The 13,194-nt window shown below is 50.0% G+C and overlaps 1 protein-coding gene across 3 annotated transcripts in view; it reads right to left on the bottom strand.

Moving 5' to 3' along the window:
* Nucleotides 1–1,571: 1,571 nt before the first annotated feature.
* The window catches only part of SLC22A8 (solute carrier family 22 member 8), a 21,657-nt gene continuing 10,034 nt past the window's right edge, over nt 1,572–13,194 (bottom strand). For 2 of the 3 annotated variants that reach the window (XM_012810617.2, XM_012810618.2), the window contains exons 3-11: nt 8,288–8,391; nt 7,606–7,760; nt 6,923–7,091; nt 4,679–4,802; nt 4,376–4,491; nt 3,288–3,502; nt 2,138–2,246; nt 1,765–1,968; nt 1,579–1,678 (exon numbers count right to left, since the gene is read on the bottom strand). In XM_012810617.2, coding sequence (XP_012666071.1) covers nt 1,579–1,678; nt 1,765–1,968; nt 2,138–2,246; nt 3,288–3,502; nt 4,376–4,491; nt 4,679–4,802; nt 6,923–7,091; nt 7,606–7,760; nt 8,288–8,391 — 1,296 coding nt within the window. Of the gene's footprint in view, nt 1,679–1,764; nt 1,969–2,137; nt 2,247–3,287; nt 3,503–4,375; nt 4,492–4,678; nt 4,803–6,922; nt 7,092–7,605; nt 7,761–8,287; nt 8,392–13,194 lie in introns of all 3 variants that reach the window. The other variant, XM_012810619.2, reaches the window with a different exon arrangement.

Genomic DNA, 13,194 nt, shown 5'->3' with positions numbered 1-13,194 from the left:
CTCTATATCTCAAATCCCCAGGAGAGAACATATGATTAATGCAACCTGGATCCCAAGCGTTCTCTGATCTGGTCTCGTGACCAGAAGTAGAGGGTCATGGAGCTGCTCAGTTGGCAGGATTCTGGGGGTGTAGACCCTTGGAGAAGGCATGGGGTAGGACAGAAAAAGTGACCACTGAAGCATTTACAGGACACCCTAAAGGAGCCTTTGCATGAGCGGGGGGGGGGGGGGGAGCACCACACATGCAAGATGTCAGAAGCCAGGGAAGGAGGGAGTGACTGTGGGGCCAAGCTGCTGAGAGGCCAAGTGAGTGACCAGCACAAGGGGCCAATGAGCATCCATGGTGAGCAGTTTCTGGGATGGATGTGATGGGAGGTGGACTGGAGTAGGAAGAGGTATGAGGCTCTAAACTGGATGCAGGGAGGTAGACAGCTTCTTTATGAAGCTTGGCTTCGATGGGGGAGAAAGAGACAGTGTCGCCCCTGGAAGGCGATAGGGTATCCAGGGAGAGTTGTTTGTTTTTGTTTGTTTGGGGTTTTGTTAAGATGAGAGAGGACTGAGCTTGTTTAACTGGTGATGGGAAAGAGCCAGGGAAGGGGGAATGGGCACAGACCCCAGGGAGACAGGGATGGCTGCTAAGAGAGGCTGCTAGGAGGCAGAGCCCTGTGGGAGGACTGGCCCTTCTGCTGCGGCCGGAGGGAACTGGGGAACATAGCATCAAATATCAGTAGCATTCAGGTATGGCTGCCAGTTTCTCGGTTAAAGAGGAGAAAAAAACCATCTTCCAGGCTTGGGTCTGGGATCAGAGATTTGGGGAAAGCAGGGGAAGAGAATTGGGATTGGAGGAGCCCTGCTTCTGTCTGCAGCCACTCTGGGCTGGGTTTGTCATCTACTCACATGCATGCTGGGACATGTGGACACACACGGTGTTTCCGTGCACAGGCCTGCCGTACACACCCTGAGGGCACTCAACACTCACATACTTGTTCCTATCAGTCCAGCTTGCACGTACCTGTGTGCCTGTTCACAGGCCTATATGCACGTGCAAGTATGGACAGGCAGATGTGCATGCTCACACATCCACATTGTGGCCAGCTCCCCTCCACCTCCATCCCTGAGCATCGTGGCTTGAGTTCTTATTGTTGTTTATTGAAACCTCCTATTGGAGAAAGGGGTGGGAAGCAAGAAGGGAAGGGCTTTTTGTCTTGTTAGGACTCAGTCTTGTTAGGACTGAACCAAGGGACCCCAGGGGAAGAGGGCTGGGACAATGGGGGAAGGTGGCCAGTGTGGGAGGGTTAGACAGAAGACAGGCAGGGCCTGAGTTGCAGGGAGATTGAGAACAGGGCTAGGTTTGGGAAAGCCTTTGGCTGAACCTTTGAACTGGCCAGGACTGGGCTAGGGACTCTGGTAATGGTGGTGGAGGCCTTTGTCAAGCTCTCAGAGGGCTTTGTTCTTGGAGGATGGAGCTCTTCAGGCCCCTTCCACACCAGGCCTCATGGTGCCCAAGGAGCTCAGAGGCAGGCAGGGCCCTGGCTGAGATTAGTCTCTGGAGGGCAGGGAAGGGGGGTTCTGTTGTTTTCAGCTGGAGCCCAGGCCTGGTCCATAAGGCTGTAGAGGGATCATCTGGGATGCTTTTTCTGCTTCTGCCTCTTGCTTTGGCTCCTTTGCCCTCAGGAACCTAGGGATAGAGAGCTCAGGAAAAGCCCTGGGCCCAGACCTGCCTTTCTAAGGAGGAGCACTGATGGGCAGAGGCAGAGGACTGACCATTTTTCCATGTCTTCGATAGTCTCTGGCAAGGGCCGATTGAGGGTCTCAGGTAGGAAGAGGGCAGCACTGCCTGCCAGGAGGGCGCTGATCCCGTAGATGATATTGGGGATGAAAGGATGCACCTCAGCCGTGATTTTCACCAGTGGGGCCAACATGCTTCCAACACGGGTCCACAGGTTACATGCACCCATACCTGTTTGCCTAGGAGGGTTCAGAGCAGGGATTGGCAGCCTGTGTGTAGGGTTTACAAAGGCTGGCTCTAGGACTCCTGGGTGGGGGGCAGGGGCAAACATTAGGGGGTAGGAGGATGCCACAGTCCCACCTGACTCTGTGTCCTCTGGCTGGGCCCAGCCCCAGGTCCAGCACCTACCGGATGACTGTAGGGTACAGTTCACTTGTGTAGAGGAAGAGGCAGCTGAAGGAGCTGGACAGGCATCCCTTTCCAAACACTGCTAATGCTGTCCTCAGGGTCTGCATGTCTACAGAGGGAAGGAAATGCAGTGGGTCTTGGAGTTCAGGAGCACTTGAGTGTTCTTACTGTTTAGCAGAACTTGTCTCCCTTTTTGCTTTGGCTGCCGGGATACTCAGATACAAACCTAAAGCTGAGTAATAGCTCTTCTATTCTTAATGCTTTGTATGCTTATGTTCTGCTGTGTTTGTATTTTCTCCTGGCTTTGATTCCTTGTTCCCATTTATATTTTGTTGTATATGTTCTTGTCCTAGAATACCTTAATCTCCTTTGGAAGGATTTAGATATATCAATCAACAAACATCTATATAGTTCGGGCACAGTGGCTCACACCTGTAATCCTAGCCCTCTGGAAGGCTGAGGTGGGTAGATTGCTTGAGCTCAGGAGTTTAAGACCAGCCTGAGCAACAGTAAGACTCCATCTCTACTAGCCAAGCATTGTGGCGCGTACCTATAGTCCCAGCTACTTGGGAGGCTGAGGCAAGAGGATCACTTGAGCCCAAGAGTTTGAGGTTGCTGAGAGCTATGGCAACACAGCACCCTACCCAGGACAACAGAATGAGGCTCTGTCTTCAAAAATAAATTAATAAACAAACAAATAAAGTCTCCAGTTATAATGCTGGGATGCTTTAAACCTCCAAAGCAAAAGAAAAAATCTATTTAAAATAAAGGTGGTCCCAGGTCATGGTGGAGTAGTTGTGGGGTCTTTCTTGAGCACTGGGCTCTGCTGTTTCCATATCTCAGGTTGTCCTCTGCAGTAATGTTACCCAGGACATGCCCAATCCACAAGCAATTCCTCACATTGTCTAGATGCCACCATAGTTTGCCCAATTCAAGTCAGATATAGAAAGGATCTTTGATATCATCTAGCCCAACTGTGTTATTTTCTAGATGACAGATATGAGCCTAAGAGAGTGCTGGGATCTGCTTAAGGTAACATGGTGAATTGGAGGCAGAAGCAAAGCCAGCAGAACTGAAAATTTCTGGTGTCCCACTTTCTGGCTTGTGGGAGCCGCTTCCAGAGGGTTCTGGGGTAGTCCCAGCCTCTCACCCAAGGGCACAAAGATGAGAACCAAGATGGCTCCTCCTGCCAGGAGCAGGGAAGCAGCCTGAGTGGTGTGCCGGCCCACATAGCTTAAGGAGAGGATGGTGATGAACTTGGCTGGGATGTCGACCCCGCCAAAGATGACCTGGAGAAGGTAGAGGTTGACTCCAAATTCTTCCACACCCATAGCCAAACTATAGTAGGCAAAACCAGTGGCAAACCTGAGGGACAGAGAGGGATTGGTTAGCATCCACGCTTGTCACTGAGTCACCAGGATGAATAGTTTCATGTCTTGTGCCAACTGCAACAGATGGTAGGGGCTGCCTGAGTGCTGTTTTGAGGTTTCTGAGATTATGTCTAGGCTCAGAGAGAAATTTCTGGGATTGATAGGCCATGTCTGACATGGGCACAGTCCATGGTGTGCTGGCAAAGATGCCCATAATTGACTCCAGGGAAGATCAGGACTAGAGAGAATCCTAGAGACCTAAGGAGGCAGTGGATGATCTCCTGGCTGGGTAGCAGTTTAACATCCAGATTGGGGGAGGTGAATGTCAAGCTGTGCATATGGGTCAATTCTTCCTCCCATTTCTCTTAGAATTGGGGGATCTTTTTTGAAGGGTTCCTGGACCCTATTTGTCTGGGGATGGCCAGGATGGAGAAAGGCCTCAGATCCAGCTCACAGAAAGGGCTTTGAGATAGCTGTAGAATGTCAGATAGGAGAGAAAACTTAAGAGAAGCATAATTTTTGTCTGGATTCAAGTCTGAAATCCAGCAGGCCAGCTTTGCTCTGTGGGGGTCCAGAGGGCAGAGCAGGACCAGAGAGAGGCAGTGACAAAGAGACAGAGTGTGGTGAAACTGCATGGCAGGGGTAGGGGCTGGACCATTTGCCCTGTGGGTGGGGCATTGTGATCCCAAAGGGAGGCAGACCCCAGTGGCTGGACCTAGGTGTGGAGCTGGGCTGTGGTGGTCCAGGGAAGGGGATCCCTTGATGTCTCATGCAGATGCCCCAGGCCTTGCCCTGTGCTGAGCCTGCCAGGGCCTTGTTTAGCACCCCTGCTCTGGCAGGGTGTGGGCAGGGCAGAGTGGTGTGTTACCAGGCCAGGGAAAGACAGACAGTCACGCGGCGTAGAATGGGTATCCGGAATAGGTCAGTTGCACTGTACTTGGCCTTGGCCAAGGCGATCTCCTTCTGCAGGTTGAGTTTGAGCTCCTTTGGGCAGAGGAGGGGGAGAAGTGCCATTAGTGATCAGTTGGTGGGCAGGAAGAAGAGAGGGAGGTGCAGGCCTGGTGTCTCTAGAGGAGCTGGCGGAGGGGGTGAGATGTGATATAGGCTGTGAGCTGGGGAAACAGAGGCAAAGGAAGGGCCCAGCCCCAGGGTGGAGCAGAGGGGTCCCTACCTCCAAGGTGAGCCTTTCTCCTTCCTCCTTCTTGCCATTGAAGGCAGCTACCCGCTGGAGTACCTTCAGGGCCTTTGAGGACTTTCCAGACAGGACCATCCAGCGTATGGACTCTGGTGTCCACCTAGGGGGCCAGAATCTAGTCACAGTGGCTCCTCCCACTCCAGAAGCCCTTTGAGAGGCTGGAAGAACATCAATAGCCAGGGCTAAGGGGCAGGAGGTCCAGACACTTGAGGTGTCTTCTGTAGATTTCATGGAATTTCAATCTGAGCAAACTTTGTATCTGGGCTGCCTGCAGCCAGCACAAATTCCAGTATTTTCTTCTTCCCATTCCAGAAAAGCCTTCCCTCTGCCTCCCACCCGGGCTGCTTGTTGTTGTTGGGTGCCTTCCTTGGATAAAAGCCCCAGGCGCTAGGCCAAGGCAGGTGTGGCCTGGGGAGAGGACAGCATGTTCAAAGTTAGACAGCTGGAGGGTCCTGCACGTCTACCTCCCCAGCCTTCTTTGGTCTTTATTCTCAGTGTCCCTGCAGAAGAAGGGCAGGGGCAAAGTCCTGGGGCAGCTCCAGAGGTGCTTGGAGCTAAGGTGAGGGCTGTGGTCCAGGGAATGGGCTTTAGGACCTTTTGATTCTCCCTGCAAAGGCCTAAGTCTGATGGGGGAAGGGACATAGGCACTGCACAAGATCTTGGGATTGGCAAGTGAGCAGTCACCTCCATTTCCCTTGGGCTGTGGTTTTGGAGTTGGCTCACCCTGAGAGGTCCCTGAGGGTCACTAGGCAAAGAGGAAGGGAGGGAGCAGAGATACGGGAGAAAGGAGGGGTATTTGGAGAAGTCTACTCTAAGGTGGGGTCAGCTCTAGCTGTGGCCCTGATAGGCACCCACAACCTGGCTGCAGCGAGGCCCTCAGGGAGTGGACACTGCTCACCTAGCCTCAGACCAACGCTCCCAGCTGAAAACAGCAGCTTTCTGGGCCTGTTACTCTCCCATTCCTGCCATGACAGTCTTCTGAGACTATTGTAACTAAGATTACCAGTGACTTCCTCCCAAACACCATGGCCAGGGCCTGGACTCCTGAGAATAATGACAGAATGGCTTCCAATTAATGATCCTTCCTGTGTACTACGAAACCAGGTGACAGGCAATATTATCTCCATTTTATCTAGAAAATTCTTGAGACTCCAAGTGGGTGAGACTTGTCCCATTGCATGGGATGAATAGGCTGAGCTCTTGACTGTATTCTGCCAACCACCTGCCTTTATTCTACCTCCAACTCTGCCTGCTCCATCTATGCTCCTATCCCAGGTTGTGGACATGCCCTGAACCCCAATCTCAGAGCCCCTGGTGATGTCTCTCGCTCTGTCACCCCTAGATGGGCCATTCCCTCTTAGAGCTTCTCCTTTCTAAGCTGATGTTCCATCCTATTTCTGCACCTTTTTGTGTCACTTGGGAAGCTGTTTCACTTCCCTGAGCCTTAGTTTCCTCAATAACACCCCCTCGTGCAGAGATGTCATGGGAATACAATACGATGTAGGTTGATGCCTGGGACAGGTCTTGCATGTAGCAAGTGCTCAATGAAAGTTGGCTCCAAGGCTTCACTTCTTTCCTGGAGCTTGTTTGTGATTTCCTGTTCTTTGGCTCCAGATACCTCTGGAGATGCATTTCCTGTCTTCCAATGTGGCCTTGGGTTCAACATATTGATAACAAGCTCTCTGTCCACTCTGGGTCTATGACCAGGCACCTATTGTCCCAGGTTCCCAGGCTGGGGCTCCTCTTTGAACTTTCCTCTCCTTTATACTTCAAATCCAGAAGTCATCACATTCTCTGGATTCTTCCTTCAAAGTGCCTCTCAGACTTGTTCCCAGAATCCTCCTGCCTGCATAGTCACTTTCCATCTGTCTGTCTTTCCCGCCCACATGGGTCTGTCCTTCTGGGCTACTATTTTGCACAAGGAACCTTGGCCAGGTCTGCAGCCCCACAGACACCCTTGGTGGCTTTCTTCCTCCATCCCCTCGAAGGTGAGGCCTCTATGCCTCTATAGTTCATCCCATCCCTTACTCCCCTCTGTAGCTGCAGGCAACCCCTGGCTCCCCCCAAGGCACCTGCCCCATAGCCTTTGATTACATAACTCCTTTCCCTGCAGTGCCCTTCCCTGACTCTGGGGTGGGGTTAGCTGGGAACAGACAGAGTTGTCCAGTCTGTTTGGCCTATGGGGGACATAAGAAGGCAGATGAGGAGAGGGCCACATACCAGGATGACAGGAAGAAGATGAAGAAGGGAACAGACACGGTTAACTGCAGCCAGCGCCACTGAGGGATAGCATAGGCCAGGCCGGGCAGGATAAACTGGCCTAGGGTATAGCAGTACCCGATTGCTGTCGATGTGAGGGCCCGCATCTGGGTGGGTACCCACTCCACATCTGTAGGAAGAGCCCAAGGACTAGATTAGGCTCCTGCTAGGCCCCAGCAACTCCCTGGGAAGGGGCCCCAACTCCTCCCTTCCCCATGGTAACTCAATCTGATCCTGACCCTAAGGGTTCAACATTCCCAGCTGAGGGTCAAGGAGGTAGGACTCAAACCCAGGTCTATCTACTCTCAAATCCATGCTCTTGACCACTGTGTCTCCAGTGGCAAGTGATTTGGTTTTTTTGCCTCAGTTTTCTCATCTGTAAAATGGGGATAATAATATCACTAACTTGCAATTGTGGACTGAGACTGTGTACCTAGTAGAGTACTAGGCCCAAGGGAAGCCCTCAATGTTGACAGCTGCTATTCCTACGCTTGTTTTCACTGTTATACTCAGAGGAGCCTCTGAAGCCCTGAGAGGGCAACACCTTAATCAAAGGGGCATGCCCAGACTCCATTCTCTTTTAATTTCTGGCTGGTATTCCCCAAAGCCCAGTTTCCTACCCCCCTCGCCCCCCGCAAGCTCACTCAGGGTAACGGTGCTCAGTATAATGCCTGAGATGCCACAGCCACACAGGAAACGGAAGGCCATATAGACGGACAGGGTGGGGCTGAAGGCTGCGCCTGAGCCACTGGCTGCCAGCAGCAGGTAACAGCCGGTCAAGATGGGTTTGCGGCCAAACCTGCAGCTCAGAGGAGAGGAGGGCCAGGTTAGCCATAGTGTGCCTGCCAAGGTGAGTGACTCTGCAGGCTTTGGGGCAAAGGGCTGGACTGGAGTCCTCTCACCCACTTCCCTGGGGGGCATATACCTCCCTCCCCAGACAGAGCCTTTCTGGTAATTGCTATCTTTCAACAAGGTTGCAGTCAGAGGTTTCAGTTAATGAGTGATCCGTGCTATATCCACCTCCAGCTTAGCTGTCTGAGTAGGGGTTACAGGATCATCCATCTCTAAGCTGTACCCCTGGGCTGCACAGCCATTCTGCAGTGTCCAAAAACCTGCAGGCTTTCCCTCCTGGGTCTGAGGAAATGAAGACTTAAGTTGTAAGGGCTTTGGAGTGGAGAGAAGGCTTTGGCCTACTAAGGAAGTGGACTTGGCACAGAGCAAGGGCCATCCCCCTCTCTTTCCCACCCCAACCCTTTGCCTCTTCGAGTGCGCATGGATGGAGCAGAGTCAGGCTTTGTCTCCATGGGCTGTGCCCTTATATCTCACCTGTCAGACAGGTCTCCAAGTGCAAGCCCTCCAATCAGTATGCCTGCCATGAAGATAGACTGGGCCATCTCCTTCAGTTTGTTGGAGTTACACACCAAGTCCCACTGTATGAGAGAAAGGCAGGGCCGGCCCGCTCAGCACAGCCCACTCAGCACAGCCTGCTCAGCACAGCCCAGCCTGTGTGGCATGTGCTTTTCACATGTGTGGGTTCTCTCTCCCAGAACCCTGACTGGCTTTCCAGAACCCAGGAAGCCCTTACCTCCCAAATACCATTCCCCCTCTTTTTTTCTGGAGACAGTCTCACTCTGTTGCCCAGGCTAGAGTGCTGTGATGTCAGCCTAGCTCACGGCAACCTCAAACACCTGGGCTCAAGCAATCCTCTTGCGTCAGCCTTCCAAGCAGCTGAGACTACAGGTGCCCATCACCACGCACAGCTAATTTTTTCTATTTTCAGTAGAGAGTGGGTCTTGCTCTTATTCATGCTGGTCTTGAACACCTGACCTCAAGTGATTCTCCCAATTTGGCCTCCCAGAGTGCTAGGATTACAGGTCTGAGCCACCACACAGCCCACCATTTACTCTTTTAACCTAGATTCCTGACCTCCACCCCCCAAGCTTTTGTGGCTTGTTGTATGGCTTACACAAGCTGTCACATCAGGCCTGGTCTCAGCCTCTTCTCTTTTCCCCTCCGACCTTGCCTGCAGCCCTGTGGGTCCCTGCTTGCCTCCTTCCTGAGTCCAGCCCCTCTGCCTGCAACCTGACTGCACCTCTCTCCTCCTCCAGGTACTCCACAGTTGCCACCTCCTTCCTGACTCCTCATCAGCATTTGGGTGAGTTCAAATCTCTCCATCTTAAAACCTCCTTTCCTTTGCACACACCTTCCATTTCTCCATCCCTTTCAAAGCCAGATCTCTCAAAGGACAACCCACACTTGCTGTCAGCCTGTCTTCTTCTCCCACTTCTTTCTCAGTTCTGCCCTGACCGGTCCACCGAGACTGTGCTCTCCAAAGCCACAAAAGACTACTTTTCACTACCACAACACAACCCCGCGCATCCTGCCCTGGCTTGACCTCTCCCTCTGCCTGGTCTTCCTCCCACCATTTCACACTCCTCCTTCTCCTCCACTGGCTCCTCTCTCTCTGCCTGTCCCTTGGAGCTTCCCCTGGGCTCTTCCTGGATCTTCCTCTCTGTCCTCTTTCCCCAGGTGATCCACCTGTTCCTGTGGTTTCAGTTGCTAGTTTATGCTGAAGATTCCAAATCTTTATCTCCAGCCCAACCTCTCTCTGGCTCCCAGACCATTCAGTGGACCATTATAGATAGATTTCCACCTGGAGGATGTCACACGTGCATCTCAGACTTGGCGGGACTTGTAACTTCACTGTCCATCTCAGTGACTGGTAAGTCTGTCTTTTTAAAGTTTTTAAACCTTAAGTTACTTTGAATTGATAAGTCACAACTATATTCCATGTATGGAGGATGATGCTGTATGTATGCATTGAAGGGTAATTCAATCAAACTAATGAACACATCCATCACTTGCTTGAAAATTTTAGTAGTGGTACATTTGAAAATTACTCTCTTAATTATTATGAGACAAAGTCTCACTCAGTCACCCTTCCTTGGTAGCCATGGCATCATAGCTCACTGCAACCTCAAACTCTTGGGCTCAAATGATCTTGCCTCAGTCTACTAAATAGTACTTGGCATTATAGGTGCCTGCTATAATGCCCAGATATTTTTAAAGATAGGGTCTTGCTCTTGGTCGGGCTGGTCTTGAACTCTTGAACTCAGGCAATTCACCTGCTTCGGCCTCCCAGAGTGCTAGTATTACAGATGTAAGCCACCACGTCCAGCCCCTACTCTCTTCATTATTTTGAAATACATGATACATTATTACTGATAGCCACTCCACTGTGTGATGCACCTCAACATTTTTTTCCTTGCTGTCTAGCTGGAAATTTGTACCTTTGACTGGGAATTTTCCATCCTCTCACTCCAGCCACCCCTCCCCCAGCCTCTGGTATCCATAATTCTACCCTCTACTTCTATGAAGTTAGCGTTTCTTAGATTCCACGTGTATATGAGGTCGCACTGGTCACCGTCTCTTGACTCATCCCTCTCTCTTCTACTCCACAATCACTGGATCCTCAAGTTCTTAACATTTTTATATTTCTTGAATCTAGATTCTTCTATTTCCACTACTGCTGTCTTAGTGTGGGCCTGCTTATCTCGCACGTGGATTAATAATGACAGCCCATATTTAATCGAGTGCTTTCTAGGTACTAGGCTCTGTTCTAAGCTCTTTCTACGTTTTAACTTCTTTAATCTTCACTGCAACCTTATTTTGTAGGTGCTAACGTCACCACCGTTTTACAGAGGAGGAAACTGAGGCCCAGAGGCAATTACTGCAACAACATTCTGACAGGTCTCCTGGACTTCAGTCTCATCCCTTCCTATCTGTTCTTTCCCTAACAACTGGAAGGGCCTTTCTAAAACACTGTTCAGATCAGGTTCCTGTTTTGCCTAAAGAACTGGCTTCCTTTTGCCCTTTGGGTAAGGATAAAGCTTTGTCAACACAGATGTGTATGGCCCTCCATGCTCTAACTCCTGCTACCTGTCTGGCCTAATCTCCTGCTAATCCCTAACATGCACCCTTTGCTCTAGCCACTCTGAATTACTTGCGTAATGAAGTGCAGAATTTAATTCACTAGAAATGCCTCAGCAGAATGTCTTGAAAGTAAAACATTCTAAAAGGGGAAGAACCACACATCCCAGGGAACTGTCTTCCACTCTTCAGCTGGAAGTGAGGGAGGATGGGGGTGGATAAGATTCCAGATCCTTGCTGGGTGTGGTGGCTCACACCTGTAATCCTAGCACTCTGAGCAGCTGAGGCAGGTAGATTACCTGCGTTTAGGAGTTCAAGACCAGCCTGAGCAAGAGCAAGACCCCATCTCTAAAAATATCCAGCTGCTGTGGCAGACACCTGTAGGCCCAGCTACTCAGGTGGCTAAGGTAAGAGAATCTCTTGAGCCCGGGAGTTTGAGGTTGCAGTGAGCCATGATGCCACAGCACTCTATCTAGGGTGACCAAGTGAGACTCTGTCTCAAAATGAAACAAACGAAAAAAAGATTCCAAGTCCTTTAGCTGTCTCAGAGTGGCCCAGCATGGCCAATAAGCATGGTGGTCCTGTCTAGTTGGGAAACAGCTCTGCATGGTACATAGAGGGCTTGGCGGGGGGTGGGGAGGGAAAGTAAAGAAGAAAATAAGGGGCTATGAAGAGGAATATGTCAGTGGGTGTCTGGAAAGACTTCAGGTGCTCTGTGGCATGCTGTATAAAGACCCTTTAGGCAAATGTAAAGGAAAGACCTAGTGTTCAACTAAAGTCATTCTCCCCTTCTTCCATAGTTAAAGAGTACATTTCCCAAGTGACCTTGTAGTTGGTGAGGACCACATGGTTCTTGACAGTGGAAAGTGAGTAGAAGAGATATATGTTATCCCATCTCATTTGCTCAAGAGGAATTACTTGGCCTGGACTTGCATGTCTTCTTCCTCCCTGGTGGTAGGAATGGTGACAACTAGAATAACTCTGGAAGCCAAATGTTGAAGATGGCAGAGCTGCTGTTGGTATGGGACCTCGAGTAACCCTGTGGAGCAGAGCCAGCCATCAGCCTGAAATGCCACTCATGTTGGAGCTGTTACATGAGAAAGAGAAACACTGTATTCTTTAAGCCAAGAATTATTGTTGACTCTTTTGTTATAGCACCTAACCTACCCTGATACATCCCATAAGAAGTTACAAGTGGTAATTAGATTGTTATCTTAACTTTCATGTTATCCAGTGCCTTAAGAAATCAAGGAGCTCTTTGGATTATGAGAGGGTCAATGTCAGACCTGCTTAGATTAGTTTGAGGCTGCTGGCTTGCCCCACTGTCTGAGACCAGATCTTCTGGGTCTTGGTTTCCTCATACCACAGAACTTGTGATCATGTAGTCTTCAGAATAACTATCACATGCCGGTTTGTACCAGAAAATCAAGCAATTTACAAAAAATGCCATTCCTGGAATGAACTTTGGGTTATGTGTAGAATGCACAAATCCTTACAATGGCCCTAAGAGCCTATAGGATCTGCTGTCATCATTATCCTTGTTACCTCTCTGCTCTCACCTGCTACTGCTCTCTTTTGTACCTACTCCACTCCACTGAATTGGTCACCTTGCTGTTCCATAAACATATCAGGCATGCTCCTACTTCATGTTTTTGCACAAATGTTATCTTTTCAATGAGACCTTCCTTGACCCTGCTATTCACAACTATGACCCCAGTACTCTATTTAATTTCCTCTATAGCACTTATACCATCAAATATACTGCATTTTCCCCATTGTTTTTGCTTATTGTATATTTCTCCCCCAAGAATGTCAGCTTGATGAAGTTAAAGCTTTTACTCTATTTTGTTCGTGAATGTATTTTCAATGCCTTGAACAGTGCCTGACATATAGTAGGCCCTCAATAAATACTTGTTGAATTGAATGAGACAACATTCCACAGAAAGAACAGAGGAAGGGAAAGCCTCAGAAGTTAGAGATATGCCAGTGTCTAAATAAGAGATCATAGGGTCTATATTCCAAATGCTGTGTGGAGAACTGCCCCACTTCACTCGAATGAGCCCAGGGTGGATAGGGTTTAGACTGTACTTCATTCATAATGAATGTATCACCACATGCCAACAAGAAGGTGAGAAGGATTCTTCCTTTACAATCAGACTGGAAAATCTTCTATAGAAACTTGTCTACTGGAGGATTACCATCCTTTAATGAAGTTTGGAGGGGCAGTGCCTATGGCTCAAAGGAGTAAAGCGCCAGCCCCATATGCCAGAGGTGGCAGGTTCAAACCCAGCCCTGGCCAAAAA

Source organism: Otolemur garnettii, unplaced genomic scaffold, assembly GCF_000181295.1.
Source record: "Otolemur garnettii isolate 467f Iridium unplaced genomic scaffold, OtoGar3 scaffold00140, whole genome shotgun sequence".
Classification (NCBI taxonomy): Eukaryota; Metazoa; Chordata; class Mammalia; order Primates; family Galagidae; genus Otolemur; species Otolemur garnettii.
The sequence above is the reverse complement of the archived record's forward strand: the minus strand, read 5'-3'. Positions and strand labels throughout refer to the sequence as shown.